This window comes from Oryctolagus cuniculus, chromosome 13, assembly GCF_964237555.1.
Source record: "Oryctolagus cuniculus chromosome 13, mOryCun1.1, whole genome shotgun sequence".
In the NCBI taxonomy this organism is placed as follows: domain Eukaryota; kingdom Metazoa; phylum Chordata; class Mammalia; order Lagomorpha; family Leporidae; genus Oryctolagus; species Oryctolagus cuniculus.
In genome coordinates, this window is record NC_091444.1 from 49,945,687 (window position 1) to 49,962,562 (window position 16,876).

At 57.0% G+C, this 16,876-nt stretch overlaps 1 protein-coding gene across 1 annotated transcript in view; it reads right to left on the bottom strand.

Annotated features, from left to right (window-relative positions):
- Positions 1–12,486: 12,486 nt before the first annotated feature.
- PGBD5 (piggyBac transposable element derived 5) overlaps positions 12,487–16,876 on the bottom strand; it is a 96,757-nt gene continuing 92,367 nt past the window's right edge. Inside the window, exons 6-7 of the mRNA XM_051820694.2 lie at positions 15,771–15,876; positions 12,487–14,312 (exon numbers count right to left, since the gene is read on the bottom strand). Of these exons, the coding sequence (XP_051676654.1) occupies positions 14,117–14,312; positions 15,771–15,876 (302 nt within the window). The 3' untranslated portion in view covers positions 12,487–14,116. The remainder of the gene's footprint in view (positions 14,313–15,770; positions 15,877–16,876) is intronic.

Genomic DNA, 16,876 nt, shown 5'->3' on the forward strand with positions numbered 1-16,876 from the left:
ATGAGCTGAAGCCGGTGCTGTGGCGCAGTGGGTCAACGCCCTGGCCTGCAATGCCAGCATCTCATATGGGTGCCGGTTTGAGTCCCGGTTGCTCCTCTTTTGATCCAGCTCTCTGCTATGGCCTGGGAAAGCAGTAGAAGACGGTCCAAGTCCTTGGGCCCCTGCACCTGCTTGGGAGACCCGGAAGAAGCTCCTGGCTCCTGGCTCCAGATTGGCACAGCTCCAGCCATTGTGGCCATCTGGGAAGTGAACCAGCGAAATGGAAGACCTCTCTCTTTCTGGCTCGACCTCTCTCTGTAACTCTGTCTTTCAAATAAATAAAATAATTTAAAAAAAAAGAGCAATGTGCTGTGCACCTGCCAGCGCTGCCTTTACTGAGCCCCTCCCAAATGTCCCAGTGGCCTCCACATCCCTCTGCGGCTTGGAGTCCCCTTTATATTGGTGTCCTGTTGCTGCTATACAAAGCACCTGGAACCTGCTGGCTTCAATAATATGGGTGTGGTACCTTATAATCCCAGGGGTCAAGTGGGACACGGGCTCTGCTCCTTCCATCTCTGTGGCTTTCTCAGCATCCGTGGGCTGTCCCTAGTCCTCAGCTCATAGCCCCATCTATCCTCAAAACCTTTCGTGAACTCAGCCGGGGGAGGCTCTTTTGCATAAGGACCCTCATATTGCCCTGGCACCTGCCGGAATCACACGGATTCATCCTCCCATATACGCCAGCTGATGAACAGCCCTAACTCTCTCCGCTACCTTAGTTTCTCTCTGCTGGGTAATACACAGAGTGTCCGGTTCCAGGAAGTAGGAGGCGGGCATCCCAGGGGAGGTCTTGACACGGCCCACCATGCCTTCCGAGTCTTCGGGGGCAGTTGCTAAAGTGAGGCTGGGCCTGGGAGAGGTAGTGCAGCAAAAGCCAATGGGCCGAGTGCTGACCGTGGCTGGAGGAGAGACCCTGCATGGGAGACCCCTACTAGGACAGGGACTCCCGGGGACTCCAGGCAGAGCCTTGTTCTGGAGAGGAAGAGGAGCACTTGGCCTCTGGGCTTCAGGAGGTATAGATTTCCTGCTGGAGGGAGTGGACCTGCAGGGGTGAGTCCCAGAGGTACCTGTTCAGGAACTCCTCCCCCCAGGGAGGGAGCAGGTGCAGTATCTCCAAGTGAATCAGGCTGAGAAAAAGGTCTCTGCTCCAGCTGCTGCCGAGGCCTCACTCGCAGCTTCTGGGGTGTGCGGGAGCCCTGCGGGTCGCCCCACCTTTCTAGCTGGAAGACACCTGCGCCGGAGACCCCAGCTTTCCCATGACAGGCACCCAGCACGAAGCTGAGCACGCTTGGCCCAGGCATCAAGACAATCCAACCCGCTGGGCAGGACACGCTGCCCCTTCCCGGCCAGGCGCTGACCTGGTGAGAGAGAAGCAGGGCGGGAGGGAGAAAGCACAGCCCGAGTGCCCACAAGGTGGCGGCAGAGCCTCGGCGCTCCAGACAGAGCAGGGGGGAGTAGTCAGTCACCTGGGCCATGGCCGTCTCTGTTCTCCCGCGGCCAAAGCCTTCACATTCCCTCTGCCCTGCCCTGAACTCAGCTTCCCCTGGGGACAAAATAAATACCTTCTTTTTAAAAAAAAAGTCGGCCGATGTAAATGCACCCACTGGACGGTGAGCTGGCAGTGAATCCTAGAGCGGCTGCCCCCAGGACACACAGGGGCACATTCCTCGGACCCAGGTGGAGAACACACCCTTAGGCCTTAAGGTCCCTGGCTGTCCCCAGCCTGTGGCTTGCCAGACATTCCACTTCCTGGGTCCTGCTGCCCCCTGGGAATGGGACAGGCGGCTTGGAAGAAAAAGAGGTGTGGAAGACGTTCTCACCTGGGGCTGATCTTCCAGGCTCTCTAACATTTTCATACCCAAAGGATTGCACCCCAAGTTAAAAGTTACTTAGACGCTGTCTTGCTAAGATGCCCTGTGCTGGAAGTGGCTTGCACGTATCATTTTTGAAGCCCAGGTCTCTCCTGGAGATTTCTGCCTTAGCTCCTCCGGGTCTCGCGTGTTGGAAGCCAGAGGGCCCGTGTGGAGGAGCAGCCTGTTCAGGGGAGGCCTCGGGAGTCTGGATCACGCTCTGCTGTCCCCGCTGCCTGCTGGCGGCCGCAGGGAGGAGGCCGAGCCAGTCCCTGCAGTTAACCGAGGACTGGGGCGCCCCAGATGTTTCTGCAGTGGAAGGAACAACCCTCTGAGGTAGGGAGAGAAAGAACCGCATGGTCTAGGCCGGGGCAGGGTGGGGGGCCCGGGCACAGGGGTGATGCTAGGGCCTGGGTCAGGACACCTGTGGGTTTTAATGCGACTGTTGTTTCCTTAGCAAGCCGTGGGCCCGTTTGAGCACTACCACTCTCATCTGCGAGATGAGTGAGACCCGGGGCTGTCCTTCACCTTGGCCTGGGAGCGCAGCCCAGGTATCCCCACAGTGGTCCCAGCACAGCAAGGCTGAAGCCAGGCCGTATGGGTTCCTGGGGTTGCCTGGCTGTGTCCCTCCCCTTAGAGCTGTGGTCAAATCATACCACTCAGGCCTGGCCTACCCTCCCGCTGCCCCTCACTCCGCAGGGCTCCCCAGATCCACTCTCCAGGCTCTGTCCCGTGACAGCCGATGTACTGCAGAGGACCACCCAATGCTTTGGGTGTTTATGGTGCTTACTGGAAGGCACACCACAGGAGGGCACCGATTGCTGTCTTGTTAACCAGCCCCAAAAGCACCTGGCACCTCACAAGGAAACACTGGCTGGATGGTTCAGCAAGGCCCCCTCCCAGTCCTGCCGCCATCACATTTCGCTGCGGTCCCAAGGACTGGGTTATTGCCCACCCTCCTCGCTCTGATCACCGGAGACCCTGTCTTACTGCACCTGGGACCCTCACAGCTCCTGGAAGCTCAGTGTGTCACTCTGCTGCCCTCTGCTGGTCACACTGGGGAGCGGCCCGCATCACAAAGCTGCAGGAGGATTCGGGCAAAGGGGAGGGGCCGACATTTGTTTTGTGAGCTGATGGAGTTAAGCACTTTGGTTGCTGTTGTTGTGCTGTTGTTTGAGCTGTTGAGCTCAAAATTGCCGGCACCTTCCTACTGGTCGCGGCTCTTCTGTGTGTGCCAGGGCAACCATTCACCTGTTGTTTCCATGAATACGCTTACTCTTGCAGGCCGGGCATTTGATTTGGGGGCTGGACTGCTCCCTCCTCCTGCTCTCTGGACGGCGCGTCTGTGAAGAAAAAGCCACTGCCACTACCAAGTGTAGCCGGGGCTGTGAGAGCACCACTAGGACTGAGGGCCATCTCCCTCCATCTTTCTCTAGTTCCTGGGACAGGGGAGAAGGACGTGAGGGGGCAGAGAGAGCAAGTCGGCCATGGCCTTCTCGCTGGGAAACGCTAGGCTCAGAATCCTGGCCCAGTTACCTCTGGCTTTTTCAGCCCAGGGCCTCCTCCCTGCAGACTGGCCACACGAGGCTAAGCAGAAATGAACAGGTGCAGACTTTCGCATCCTCTTGTCCTGTAGCATCGGGGTGGTTAGACTGGGGCAGCATCATCAAGCTCACATCTGTTGGCCCAAGACCCACCCCTGGCAAATCCCAAGTGAGCCAGTGTCCCATAGGTGTGCTCCAAAGTTTGCTGACTCTGTGGAATGGCATCCATGCTCTGCCCAGGGATGGCTGGGGCCCGCGGCCCCATTGTGGCTGAAAAAACCAAACGTGGTCCTGACTCCTTGGCCATTTTTTACATAACAGTATTACTCTGACCACACAAGATATTTGTGTCTGTGTCTCTCCCACAACTCGACAGTCGTCGAAGGCCAAGATTGTCTTACATCTTCCGTACTTAGCACAGTGCTCCATGATTCCAGAAGAGTTCAATAAAACTATTCAGGGGAAAAAAATTAAAAAAAAAAAAAAAGAAACTATTCAGGGGTGGGCATTGTGGCACGGTGGGCTAAGCCGTCTCTCAGGATGCCTACATCCCATATCCGTGTCTGGGATAGAGGCCAGCCTTTGCTTCTGATCCAGCTTCCTGTAAGGCACCTGGGAGGTGGCATATAGTGGCTCATGTACTTGGGTCCTCGTCACTCATGTGGGAGACCCGGATGGAGTTCCTGGTCCCTGGGGGTGGGTGGGGGTGTGGTCACAGCGGCAGCCTCACTTCTCCCTTTGATCGCAGGGCCCACCTGTGGATCTCTTCAGCTTCTTTTTTTCTTAAGATTTTTTTTTAAAGATTTATTTATTTTACTTAAAAGTCAGAGTTATACAGAGAGAGGAGAGGGAAGGAGGGAGGGGGAGAGAGAGAGAGAGAGAGAGAGAAAGAGAGAGAGGTCTTCCATCTGCTGGTTCACTCCCTAGGTGGCCACAATAGCTGGAGCTGCACTGATCTGAAGCCCGGAACCAGGAGCCTCCTCCAGGTCTCCCACGTGGGTGGCAGGGGCCCAAGGACTTGGGCCATCCTCCACCACTTTCCTGGGCCACAGCAGAGAGCTGGATCGGAAGTGGAACAGCTCATATGGGATGCTGGCACTGCAGGTGGTGGCTTTCCCTGCTAAGCCACAGCTCTGGCCCCAAGATTTTTTTATTTATTTGAAAGGCAGAGTGAGAGAGAGAGAGGGCAAGAGATAGTGAGATAGAGAGAGAGAGAGAGAGAGATCTTCCCTCTGCTGCTTCACTCTCTAAATGGCTGCAATGGTTGGGGCTGGGCCAGGCCGAAGCATCCAGGTCTCCCACATGGGTGGCAGGGGCCCAAGCACCTGCTGCCTTCCCAGGTGCATCAGCAGAGCAGCCAGGACTGGAACTGGGGTTTCTGGTAAGGGATGCCGGCGTCACAGGTGGCAGGTTAACCTGCTGCACCACCACACCAGCCCCTCTCTTCCAAAGGAGGGGCTCCTCTCAGCTTCCAGCACCTTCTGAGGAGGGAGAGGAGGATGGCAGAGGCTTGTAAGGGGCTGTGGGCTGCACAGTTCCCTCTCTGCTGGCACAGGTGCACGGACAAATGGACAAGCCCCTTCCCTAGCTCCCCCTGGTGGGGTGGCAGGGTGGAGGAAGGCTGGGTCCTGGGCGGGCCCCCTGTGTCTGGGTGGGCTTCCCAGGCTCAGCTGACTCCGGTCACCATCCCTTTCGGCGACAGCGGCTTCCACAGCTCTCGGTAGCATTTCTCCCGCTGTCCTCCCTCCCTTCTCAGCCCTCACCCCCACCCCAAAGAAAAACCAGCAGACAGCAGCAAAGGTGCCATGTTTGACTGTATTTCAAAGTTCTGACTGTAAACAAACTTGGTGGAAGAAATAAAAAAATCACATGACAACATACGGGAATTAAATCTTAATTTTTTTTTTTTTTTTTTTTTGGTCACACTTCACATTTTAGAACCCAGAATTTAGCTCATGGTTTACAAAACTGGTAGAAAGTTATTGCAAGCACGCCTCGGTGTAACGGTGTAACGTCTGTGTCAGCGGGCGGGGATGGGTCTGCAGACTCTCCCCCAGGCCACCCCAGAGAGATGCGCATGTGTTCATGTCCATCCCCCACCCCCCCCAGGCTCTGCCCAGGAGCCCAGCGGCCAGCTCTGAGCTTCCTGGCTGTTCTCAGCCCCTCCTCTGTTAAGAGCAGCACTGGAAGCAGGAGTGTTGTGTCCAAGCCCGCAGGCCCTAGGCCGGGAGCTCCCGGCGTGGCCAGCTGCCTCAGTTGGAAGGCATTTAGTAAAGGCAGCGTAGTCTGCCCTCTGAGCTGCCCGGATGCCAGGCTGCGCGGCTGTGGACTTGCAAGCCACTCTCCCCACCGAGCTGAAGGCTGCCTCCCAGCCACGCGCACCCATCCCTTCCCGCTCGGCCTCTGGAGCCGCATCCAGGAAGGGATCGGGACAAGCCGGGGTGCAGGGCCTAACCCCGCTTAGGGCAGTGCTTCCGCAAGCCGAGCCCTGCAGGTTCTTCACCTGCCCTGTCTTCGCGTGGCTGTGATGCCGACGCACCGCCCTCGCCCTCCTGGACCGACCCCCACAGGTCTGTGCCAACCGGGCTGGTGAGGATCCTGCAGAGCCTTGCAGCTGTCCTTGGTACGATTTTCCACAGACGCACACACATGCACTTCTACGGATGTGCATAAAATCGCGTTATATGACTGCGTTATGTTGAGGCGGATCAGAGTGACCAAAAAGTGCCTCAAGCAAAAGTCCCACGACAGTGCAGCCCCCAGATCTCCCGTTTACCCCTGAAGTGTGTGCAGCCCTTCCGAGTCCACCTTTCTACCCTCCTGAGAGGACAGAGACCCCCTCCCTGCCTCCCGCATATTCCCTCTGCAGCCTGCGCGCTCTGCTAGGGGGAGCCGGGTGACTCCTCTAACAGACAGCAAAGTCTGTGGAAAGAACCGATCCAAAGCTAACCCTCAGGGCCCAGTGCTTTGCCTTTCCCTAGCTTTCCCTGCTTTTCCGAAGCTGCGCTCTCTCTCGAGGGGTCGCTCACGCCCACCTTCAGCCAGGAGGAAGGGGAAGGGTCCACAGTTCTTTGGAGGAAAGCAGAATCAAGCAGAAGCCATCGGGAAAACGGACGGTACAGAAAATGTACTGACTGCCTGTCAGTATCCGTGAGACGGGAAACGTGCCTGTGGCTCGGCTGTGGCCTCCTTCCTAGCTGAAGCTGGGGCAGGGGCCTGCTCCTCAAAGACACACGCGCATCACCGGCCCTCGGGCTGCGGTCAAGCTGGCGCTGATGGGGCTGGCTGCAGCGGCTTAGATGCTGTGTTCCTGGGGACACACGGAGCCAGGTGTGTCGGGCACGCACCGGAAAGAGGCCTCTCAGAGGTACCTGTGCGGCTGGAGCCAGCAGTGGTGCCCACGGGTACCGCCACCGCTTGGGGTCTCCGCCCCTCGCTGAAACCTTTCTTTTGATTGTCTGCCCTGCTCTGTGCCCTCCGCATGCTGAAATCCTAACACCGTCAGGGCAAAGGCCGCGCTCTGTCCACTAATACGTGCTGGCTCTTGGCACCACGCCTGAACCACAGTGGCCAAGGGCTGAGGGCCCACTCCACCACCCTGTAGACCGGTCCGTGGTTCTGCAAACATCGCCTGGCCGGTCACAGAAGGGGCGCTGGGGTTCCCGCCTCCCAGGGTTGTCCTGAGGACTGGGTGAAAGAACCCAGCGTGGAGACAAAGCCGTGCCTGGAACGCGAAGACTCTGTGTACGTGAACTGGTACTCTTTTATCACCATTAGGCTCGGAGAAAGGCGTCTCAAAACAGGGAGCAGGAGAGAAGACGGAGGACTCCAGAGACACACCCAGGTGGGTGGCTGCACTGCCCAGGTGATACCCCTGGTGCAGGGCGAGATGGGGAGGTGGATCTCTGGTGGGCTCAGCCTTGCCCCTCACCCCAATCACTGCACTTCCCTGGCCACACCATGCCCCTGACACCCCAAGGAGCCATAGACTTCACATCTGAACACAGGCCATGCACACTGCCCCTGGCCGTCCACTCCCCAGTGGTCTCCTAGAAGGCAAGGTCCTCCCCTCCCTGCTTCTCCAAATATCCACTCAAGGGGCCAGGCTTCCAAGATGCTTGGCTAAGGAAAAGAAGGTAAGAGCGGTGCCTGTGTGTAGAGCAACTGTGACGAGGAGAGGGCACAAATACCTCACAGGGGTCTCTCACGCCCGGATGTGGTTGCACATGGAGGGGCCAAGGGGCTTCGTTCCCATGGGCGATGAGGAGCGCGATCAGTTCTCACAGAGCAGCCACTGACGCCAGCACCACCAGGCTGTACCCAAAGAAGCTGCCAGGCCACCAGGGCAACTGGACTGCGGACAAATGGACCAGGCACAGCGAGGCAGGGGCTCGCACACACACGTATACATGCACGAACAAGCATGCACCTGCACACACAGCCAGAGGGCCAGCGTCAGCGGGCAGCTCAGCCATCCTCACTTTCTGCTGAGAGCCGATGGCAACAGCTCCGGGGGCCACTTTGGTACCTGACGCTTTTACTTTTTATTGGGAGAGGATGAGATATTTGGACAGAAAGGTTTAGAAGTTTTTTCAAAGATGACACATACAAAGAAGAAGCTGCAAGGAGACAAACATCGAATGACGGAGTCAGAGTGAAGGCAGCAGGTGTCTGGGAAGAGGACCGTGGCCACACTGACGGATGCCAGGGCCCACACAGGGATCTCTTCACAGACAGGACTCTCCTGCGCGCTGCTGAGGCCGCGAGCCGGGCTGGGGAGCCTGTGCCCTGGTCCCTAGTTGGGACCCTGTTGGGTAGGAAGGTCTCTTCTTTGGTGCTGTGACTACACAAGGCTCCGGTTTTCTATGCACAAGTGTCTTGGCAGGGGTGGGGGTGGGGAGCTGCCATGCTCACAATCGTCATCTGCAAAGAGTTTTGGGTTCCTTCCTAGAAAGGTTATGGACAGGAGCAAAGACTCTACACAAAGGCATTAAATAAAACAGGAACAAACTCCCTCCCTCTTGATGAATCTGGACAGCCAGGACCTGTAGTGCAGGGGATGTGGCCTCCTGTGTCCGGAAGGACTGGGCCTAAGACTCTATCCCCCAAGCTAGTTTACCTGGGCAAGCCCTTGGCTGGAATGCACCTGCAACCTGGGGTCCACAACAGTCCATGCCCACCTCACAGGGCTCCCAGCAAAGAGCGGCAGCTGGTGCAGAGGGCACTCTCTGAGCCATTGGGAAGTGTGTTGTGAATATCAGCCTCTGGCCTGGCAAACACAGTGATCAGCAGAGCGAGCCGTGTGGGTGGAGGCCACGGCTTGGGGGTACAACACCTCCCACCCCCTATCGGCATGTCACTGACTCGTTCTCATCCAGGTTTCCAGGAACTGTGGGGAGACTGGAGGAGAACAATGAAGCTTGAAGACTTCACTTGCTCATGGCTGTCTCTCACTGGTAATGGCGGGGGTGCCTGGCTCCCTACCACCACCTGAAGCTCAGAGAACCTCCCTCACTGCCGGACAGAGGCTGGGTCCCCAGGGATGGCGGCGGCATGCAACTGTATACAGAAGATCCACACCAGTTATCCACAGAGGATCCACGCAACTGTCCACAGAGGGTCCACACAACTGTCCAGGGGGTCCACACAACTGTCCACAGAGGATCCACGCAACTGTCCACAGAGAGTCCACACAACTGTCCAGGGGGTCCACACAACTGTCCACAGAGGGTCCACACAACTGTCCATAGAGGGTCCACACAACTGTCCACAGAGGGTCCACGCAACTGTCCACAGAGGGTCCACGCAACTGTCCACAGAGAGTCCACACAACTGTCCAGGGGGTCCACACAACTGTCCACAGAGGGTCCACGCAACTGTCCACAGAGGGTCCACACAACTGTCCACAGAGGATCCACGCAACTGTCCACAGAGGGTCCACACAACTGTCCACAGAGGGTCCACGCAACTGTCCACAGAGGATCCACGCAACTGTCCACAGAGAGTCCACACAACTGTCCAGGGGTCCACGCAACTGTCCACAGAGGGTCCACACAACTGTCCACAGAGGGTCCACACGACTGTCCACAGAGGATCCACGCAACTGCCCACAGAGGATCCACGCAACTGCCCACAGAGGGTCCACGCAACTGTCCACAGAGGATCCACGCAACTGCCCACAGAGGGTCCACGCAACTGTCCACAGAGGGTCCACGCAACTGTCCACAGAGGATCCACACAACTGTCCACAGAGAGTCCACACAACTGTCCACAGAGAATCCACACAACTGTCCAAGGGTCCACGCAACTGTCCACAGAGGGTCCACACAACTGTCCACAGAGGATCCACGCAACTGTCCACAGAGAGTCCACACAACTGTCCAGGGGGTCCACACAACTGTCCACAGAGTCCACGCAACTGTCCAGGGGTCCACGCAACTGTCCACAGAGGGTCCACACAACTGTCCAGGGGGTCCACACAACTGTCCACAGAGGGTCCACGCAACTGTCCACAGAGGGTCCACACAACTGTCCACAGAGGGTCCACACAACTGCCCACAGAGGGTCCACGCAACTGTCCACAGAGGATCCACACAACTGTCCACAGAGAGTCCACACAACTGTCCAGGGGTCCACGCAACTGTCCACAGAGGGTCCACACAACTGTCCACAGAGGGTCCACACGACTGTCCACAGAGGGTCCACGCAACTGCCCACAGAGGATCCACGCAACTGTCCACAGAGGATCCACGCAACTGTCCACAGAGGGTCCACACAACTGCCCACAGAGGTTCCACGCAACTGCCCACAGAGGGTCCACGCAACTGTCCACAGAGGATCCACGCAACTGTCCACAGAGAGTCCACACAACTGTCCAGGGGGTCCACACAACTGTCCACAGAGGGTCCACACAACTGTCCACAGAGGGTCCACACGACTGTCCACAGAGGATCCACGCAACTGCCCACAGAGGATCCACGCAACTGCCCACAGAGGGTCCACGCGACTGTCCACAGAGGGTCCACGCAACTGCCCACAGAGGGTCCACGCAACTGTCCACAGAGGGTCCACGCAACTGTCCACAGAGGATCCACGCAACTGTCCACAGAGGATCCACGCAACTGCCCACAGAGGGTCCACGCAACTGCCCACAGAGGGTCCACGCAACTGTCCACAGAGGGTCCACGCAACTGTCCACAGAGAGTCCACGCAACTGTCCACAGAGAATCCACACAACTGTCCAGGGGTCCACGCAACTGTCCACAGAGGGTCCACACAACTGTCCACAGAGGATCCACACAACTGTCCACAGAGAGTCCACACAACTGTCCAGGGGGTCCACACAACTGTCCACAGAGTCCACGCAACTGTCCAGGGGTCCACGCAACTGTCCACAGAGGGTCCACACAACTGTCCACAGAGGATCCAGCCCCTTACAGGTCGGATGCCTTCCGGCCTCTGGCACACTGCACAGTGAATTCAGCGCTGGCAGCGAGCCCCTGTCTGACTTACTCAGTAACCAGATGTCTTTGCTCACAATGGCCCAGACACCAAGATTTCCCTGTGTGACCTGGCTGTGTTGTGAATGACGACCCTAGTACGCTCCACTGACTGCAGTACCATGCTCAAAATAATAGAGGTTCTCTGGAGACCAGAGATGACACGAGTCAAATACAGAGCACAATAAAGAAGGCAGCAAATACAATCAGAAATTCACTCATTTAAGGTCAGTTCATCCACGGACGCCCTGACCTAATTCCAAATAAGACTAGTCTCGGGACTACATCGTGAACCGCAGTGTGGGCTCAGCTCCCTGTGGGTACAATCCAAGGGGGGTTTTCCTTGGAGAAGCTCCGACGCCTTTGATGGTGTCTTGTTCTGCAGGACTGGGAAGCTCACTTCCCCTCTGCCTTTCCTAGACCCTGCAGCTAAGACATCCCTTGGGAGACTAGTGTGTCACAGGGGCAGGACCTAAGCAGTAAGGGGTCTCCCTGGCTGGAGGTGACTACTGGCCCCCTGACACTCTGCCAGGTCACGTTGGCCCCTCTCTCACGAGAGCCACTTCCCGGTCCCTCTCCCAGCCAGCCAGCACTGCCGGTTACTGAGTGAGCCACCCGGGTACCAGTCTGAGGGCCAGGGAACCCAGGCAGATGCTGCAAATCACATATAAGGCAAGGTCGGGGCCCTGATGCTTCTCCCAGTCAGCCAGGCAGGCCACTCTGTCCTGCTGGAAGCAGCACTCTCTCCCCACTTGCAAGGCATGAGTGGTCACAGCAGCCTCCCCAAATGCCCAGCTGAACGGCTGTCTGTTTCCATCAGTTATCAGAACACAGGTGGCTGCCGTGTCAGAGACAGAGCACTGAGATGCTGTAATTACTCTCTAATTACTCGAGAATCAACTCACCCATACCTCTCTACGCTAATTCAGAACGACACACGGCACAAACTGGAAGAGGAGTCACAAGGTTGGAAGGCAGGCCCGGTAGCTGCTGCAAGGGAACAGGCACCTAAAACAAGTCTATGCAGCAGTCCCCCCTTATCTGCAGGGCGTGTGTCCCAGGACCCCACGGGTACCTGAAACCGCTGAGTACCAAACCCTATAGATAGGAGGTTTTTTTGTCCTGTACATATACATCCACAATAAAGTTTAATTTATAAATTAGGCACAGCAAGAAATTAATGATAATTAATAACAAGATAGAAAAATTCTAGCAATAGACTACAATGAAAGCTATTTAAAATGTATGAATTGTTTGCTTCTGGAATTTTTCACCCTGCATTTTTGGACTGGTGTTGACTGTGGGCGGCTAAAACTGCGGAAGGAGAATTTGCAGCTAAAGGGAGAACCACTGCACTCCCAGAACTTCAGTATCAATACATAGTTCTATTGATCAAGGCTTAACTGGATTACTTTTGTAAACCATGCAGTAGTTCATGGTACCAAGAACAACTAAGGTCATATATGCTAGATGACATAATGAGAAATTAAGTCTTCAAGGAGGAGCTTGTATTTGGGTCTCTGACTGTAAACAAATCCACATAATAACAAAGAATCAACATCTAAATAGACTTTTATTTTGATTTTACTTGTTTGGACACAAAAGAAAATTCATCAGCTTTCATTAGAGTCTCCCTAAGTGTTGGAAACACATTAAACTCAGAAATAGTGGACCTTGTAGAAAAGCATCACAAATTAAAAATATATTTCTCCATGTGGTAAAAGTGCTTTCAATCCGATTCAAGGGCACAGCAAAGGTGTTTTTGAGACACCATCGAAAATTTGGCCTCCAGTCCGTGGCATCGAAGGGTGGGGGTCATCACCATGGACTTGGCTAGAGAGGACATGGGGTTTGAGAGCATGCTGCCAGCGACACTTTAATGAACTGAGTGTGAACACGGAGAAACGTCCCAAAGCCTGAGTAGAATAGGTTTTGCATTTGTAAAAATGAGGTGTTGACACAGACTGGGCTGCAGGGGGATTGAGCAATTCCAGAAATGACTTACTTCTGGTCCACGGGGACGGTCAGCCCCGTCCACTGCCTGGGTGCTGAGGGGCCCCATGGACACGCAGGAGCCCAGCTCTCTCCGGAGAGCCACGGCACCCTCGCTGCTACCTGCCAGCCCCCTGCTCTTTCCTTTCTGCCGTGAACCAGTCCTTCTGGCCCTCGGGTCAAGTGGCACCCAACCCAGGTGTGGCCACAGTCCTGTTCCAGGGTTTTCCCAGGACTACCCCTCCCTTCTGGGGACGGTAGACGCCGCCAGGGGTGCTGCACACAGAGGAAAGACAATCCGCAAACGGTCACCTGTGCAGGGCTTGGTTGTTTGTTTCAGCAATGCTACATATTTGTCAAAACAAGGGCTTCTGCCAACAATGTCTGGGACATGCGCCCCAGGTCCACGCTGGGCATTGGTTCTGGACACGAGCTGCCCCTCATGGCTCCATCATGGGCACAGACACAGAGCCCTGATCATGCAAGGAAGTGTGGCAGGGAGAGGGGCGGGGGGAAGGACGACCCCTTCCTTTTACAGTAGATCCTAAGCAACAGTAAGAAAATAACCTGAAGATATATTTAAAAATAAAAAATAGCATCACCCTCCACGGCGTCTCCCTCCCTCCCTCCTTGCCCCCCAGCAGCCAGAAAGAACAGGAGCAGGGGTGCGTTGGTCACGGACCATCTCTGCCTGTTTCTCCTTCCAAGGGGCCCTCTCTAAGCTGCTCGTGCACGGGGCTTCCTCAACCACCTTCACCAAGCAGCGCCAACCTAGGCGTGCCTCCTCACCCCCTGCCGCGATCTTCAGCACGCAGGCTTCGCTCCCAGAACACACTACAGCTCATCCTATCACGGGTGCCTCCCGCTGTCAGAGAACTCCCTGGTGCCCTGTGCCCGGAGCTGATGCGGCCTTGCCAGCTCCGTGGGGGTGTGGTGAGGAGGGAACGCTCTGGAGACCCCGCGCGTGGCTCCTGTGCCTGCAGAGTGCTCCCCGCCAGGAGCTGCCACCGCCCCGGGGAGGACCAACTCCAGTTCAATGGAAACTGGGAGAGCAGCCGTCCTCTGCCCACACCCCAGGGCATCTGGGGAATCTCTGGCTGGACAGGTGGAAGCGGCAGGCTCTCTTCCTCCTCTTCCTCCACTTCCCCCTCCCTCGACTGTGTCCCCTTCCACGCCTGGCCCCACGCTGGCATCAGGGGGCCGGCGAGGCGTCCTCTAGCCCCAGCAGCTCTCTGACGAGTCTCTCACCAAACTGTGCCCGGCTGTACCTCTTCACGTGGTAGGCGTCTGACATCTTGTACAGGATGTAGGCGTTGTTGATGGCGATGCTGATGGCAAACCAGAACACCTGTTGCCAGGTCTTGTTTGGTTTATGAGAAATGAAATACCTGAGGGTAGAGAGAATGAAAAGGTTGACCCTGGTGGCTCAATGGTACCCAACCATCCAGGAAAGAGCTGCCCAGAAGGCCCGCCTATGACAGCCAGCGAGAGGCTGAGAGAGCTGGGCTGCAGCTTGGGGCCTTGTCACAGTGAACTTAGCCCAAGACAAACAGAAAATGAAAGCAACTCCTTCGGAAGGACCCACAGGGATGGCATGGGTTGCTGCTGGGGACCTGAGAAGCAGGTGCCAGGTGCTGTGTGCCTGGAGGGTGCAGGCCCCGCCCTCTGCCCCAAAGACCCTTCCCAAGGCTGCGCTCTGGCTGTCCAGCTGCCGCCTCCGCGCTCTGGCCACACCCTCCTCAGCTCCAGGGCCAGCGAGGTGCTCCTCCCTCATGAGTGCACCTTTGCCACCTTCCCCTTCCCTTCAGGTCAGGGTTCACAGGTCACCCCTCAGGGAAGCCTGCCCAGTGCACCTGGCCACTGACCAGAGGACACTGCCTCTCCCAGGCAACCCAGCTCAGGATGGACTCGTATGCTCTGGCCGCACGTGTGCGTGTGTGTGTGTGTGTGTGTGTGTGTACCCTGACCACAAAGCATTCCACCAAAACACCCAGCACGGAGCAGGCACCCAGGCACCCAGGAATGTCCATGCAACAAGTGCAGGTTTCCTTGTAGCAGCCTCATGGAACTCAGCAAGGTGCCAAGCACATAGTAGGTGCTGATTAAAAACCAGCTTGGTGGGTCCCTCAGGAGTGGGGCCTCCTGGCACACATGGAGGGGGACACGTTTCCAGAGAGAACCAGGTCTTTGCCTGTCCTCCTTACCAAGAAAAAAGCCAAAAGACACAGGTGACCTGCATCTCCTAAGTCAACGCTCAACTGCCTTTGGAATTAGTCCAACCCAGGTTTAGGTGGCAAGGCCCAGTCCTAGAGATTGAACATGTTCAGTAGCGATCATCTGAGCTCCTGTCCTGGCCGCTGTGATGCCGGCAGGGGTAGGCGTCACGGGTGTGTGCACATCAGCGTGTGTACCCTGTGTACTCTGGGTATGCTCTGTACACACCACGGGTACATGGAACAGGAGACCACATCCGGTGATCTTCACAGGCATCCATATTTGAAGAGATCCAGCACCCAGCACTGAAACACACATGGCTCGGGGGAAAACATCTGGGCTGGTGTCTTAGGCGCTGTGGGTGTGGGCGAGGAGGGTGGTCTGCGCAAGGGCCACAGGAGGCGAGGGTCTGAGCTGACGGCTGAGAGAAACAGTATGGGGAAGTGGAGGGCAGGGTGCTTTGGGGCAAAGGGAAGGAGGCCTGCGAGCAGTGGGAGCTGGGCAGGGGCTCCCGGAGGTGAGGACGGGGTGGGTGGAGCCTGGAAGGCCAGGAGGGGGGCTCAGGGGTGTGTCTCCAGCCAGGGAAAGAAAGGCCCCCTGCCGATCTCTCTCGGTGCTGCCCATCCACTTACTTGCTGTACTTGTCATCGTATCTGCAGATGTAGCTAAGGTGAGCAGCGAACGCCTCCACGGCCAAGGGGCAGGGGATCTCCACACTCTTCCTCTTGATGATGACTCCTGCGAGGAGGAGAGGAGGTCAGGGCCGTTCCTGAACTGCCTTCTCCAAGTACGGATTCCCAGTGGTGCTGGGCCTCGCCCAGCCCGGCTGCCCTGACCAATGAGTGGAGGGGGAGGTGGGGGGAGCAGGAGGCAGAGGAGGAAGAGGAGGAGGAGGGAAGGGGGAGGATGCTTCCAAGAAGTTGAAGGAAACATCAAGGGAGCTGAGTGCACAGGCAGCTGTGGTGGAGACTGGTGCTCCAAGTGACAGGGACCCAAAGGTGGCTCCAAGGGGCAGGGTGCAGAGTGCTACACCCGGCTGGGTCTTGAGAGAGCAAAACGGGGACACAGGACTCAACCTCCCCCCGCCCCTGCCCCCCTGGCTCCTGACCCTTCCGTCAGGCTGAGTGGGGACAAGCATTCTGGAAGGAGAAGGAGGTGGCTGAGGTCAGGGGCCCCGTGGCGCCATTTCTGCCTCCATCACATGGGAGGCTGTGAGGAACACAGGGATGCTCCTCTGGCTCTGCCCCCTCAGGTCTGCAGGAGTTCTGGGCCCCATGGGCTGGGAGCTGGAAGGCCCCTCTTTGCACCCAGCACTGCTTAGGCTCCCCCACACAGATGCGCCCCCATGGATGGGAACACTGCACGGGGGCCCGGCAGGGCCTGAGACACAAATGGGGACCAATGAGCCCTCTTCGCACAGCTGCCCGTGCCACGGCCCACAACCTGGGTGCCCAGGACTTGCCCGTGTGCTGACACCACACCCCGCAGGCAGTGAAGATGGTCCAGGAATGAGGGTCCAGGAGCGAGAGTCCCAGAGCTACTGGGGTTCACCTACCTCTTCCTCCGTCCGGCCTTCCCTCTCAGCACAGAGCAATTATGGGAGTGGTGCTAGTTTGTGCGTGATTTTCAAAGGCACTGGTTCACAAAATTGTGAGATTTTGGCAGTATTTAACTGGGCCGAGTCATAGTACAATCGGCCTGTCCCCTGCAGGCCCACACAGAACCCTGGCTGTCCCCG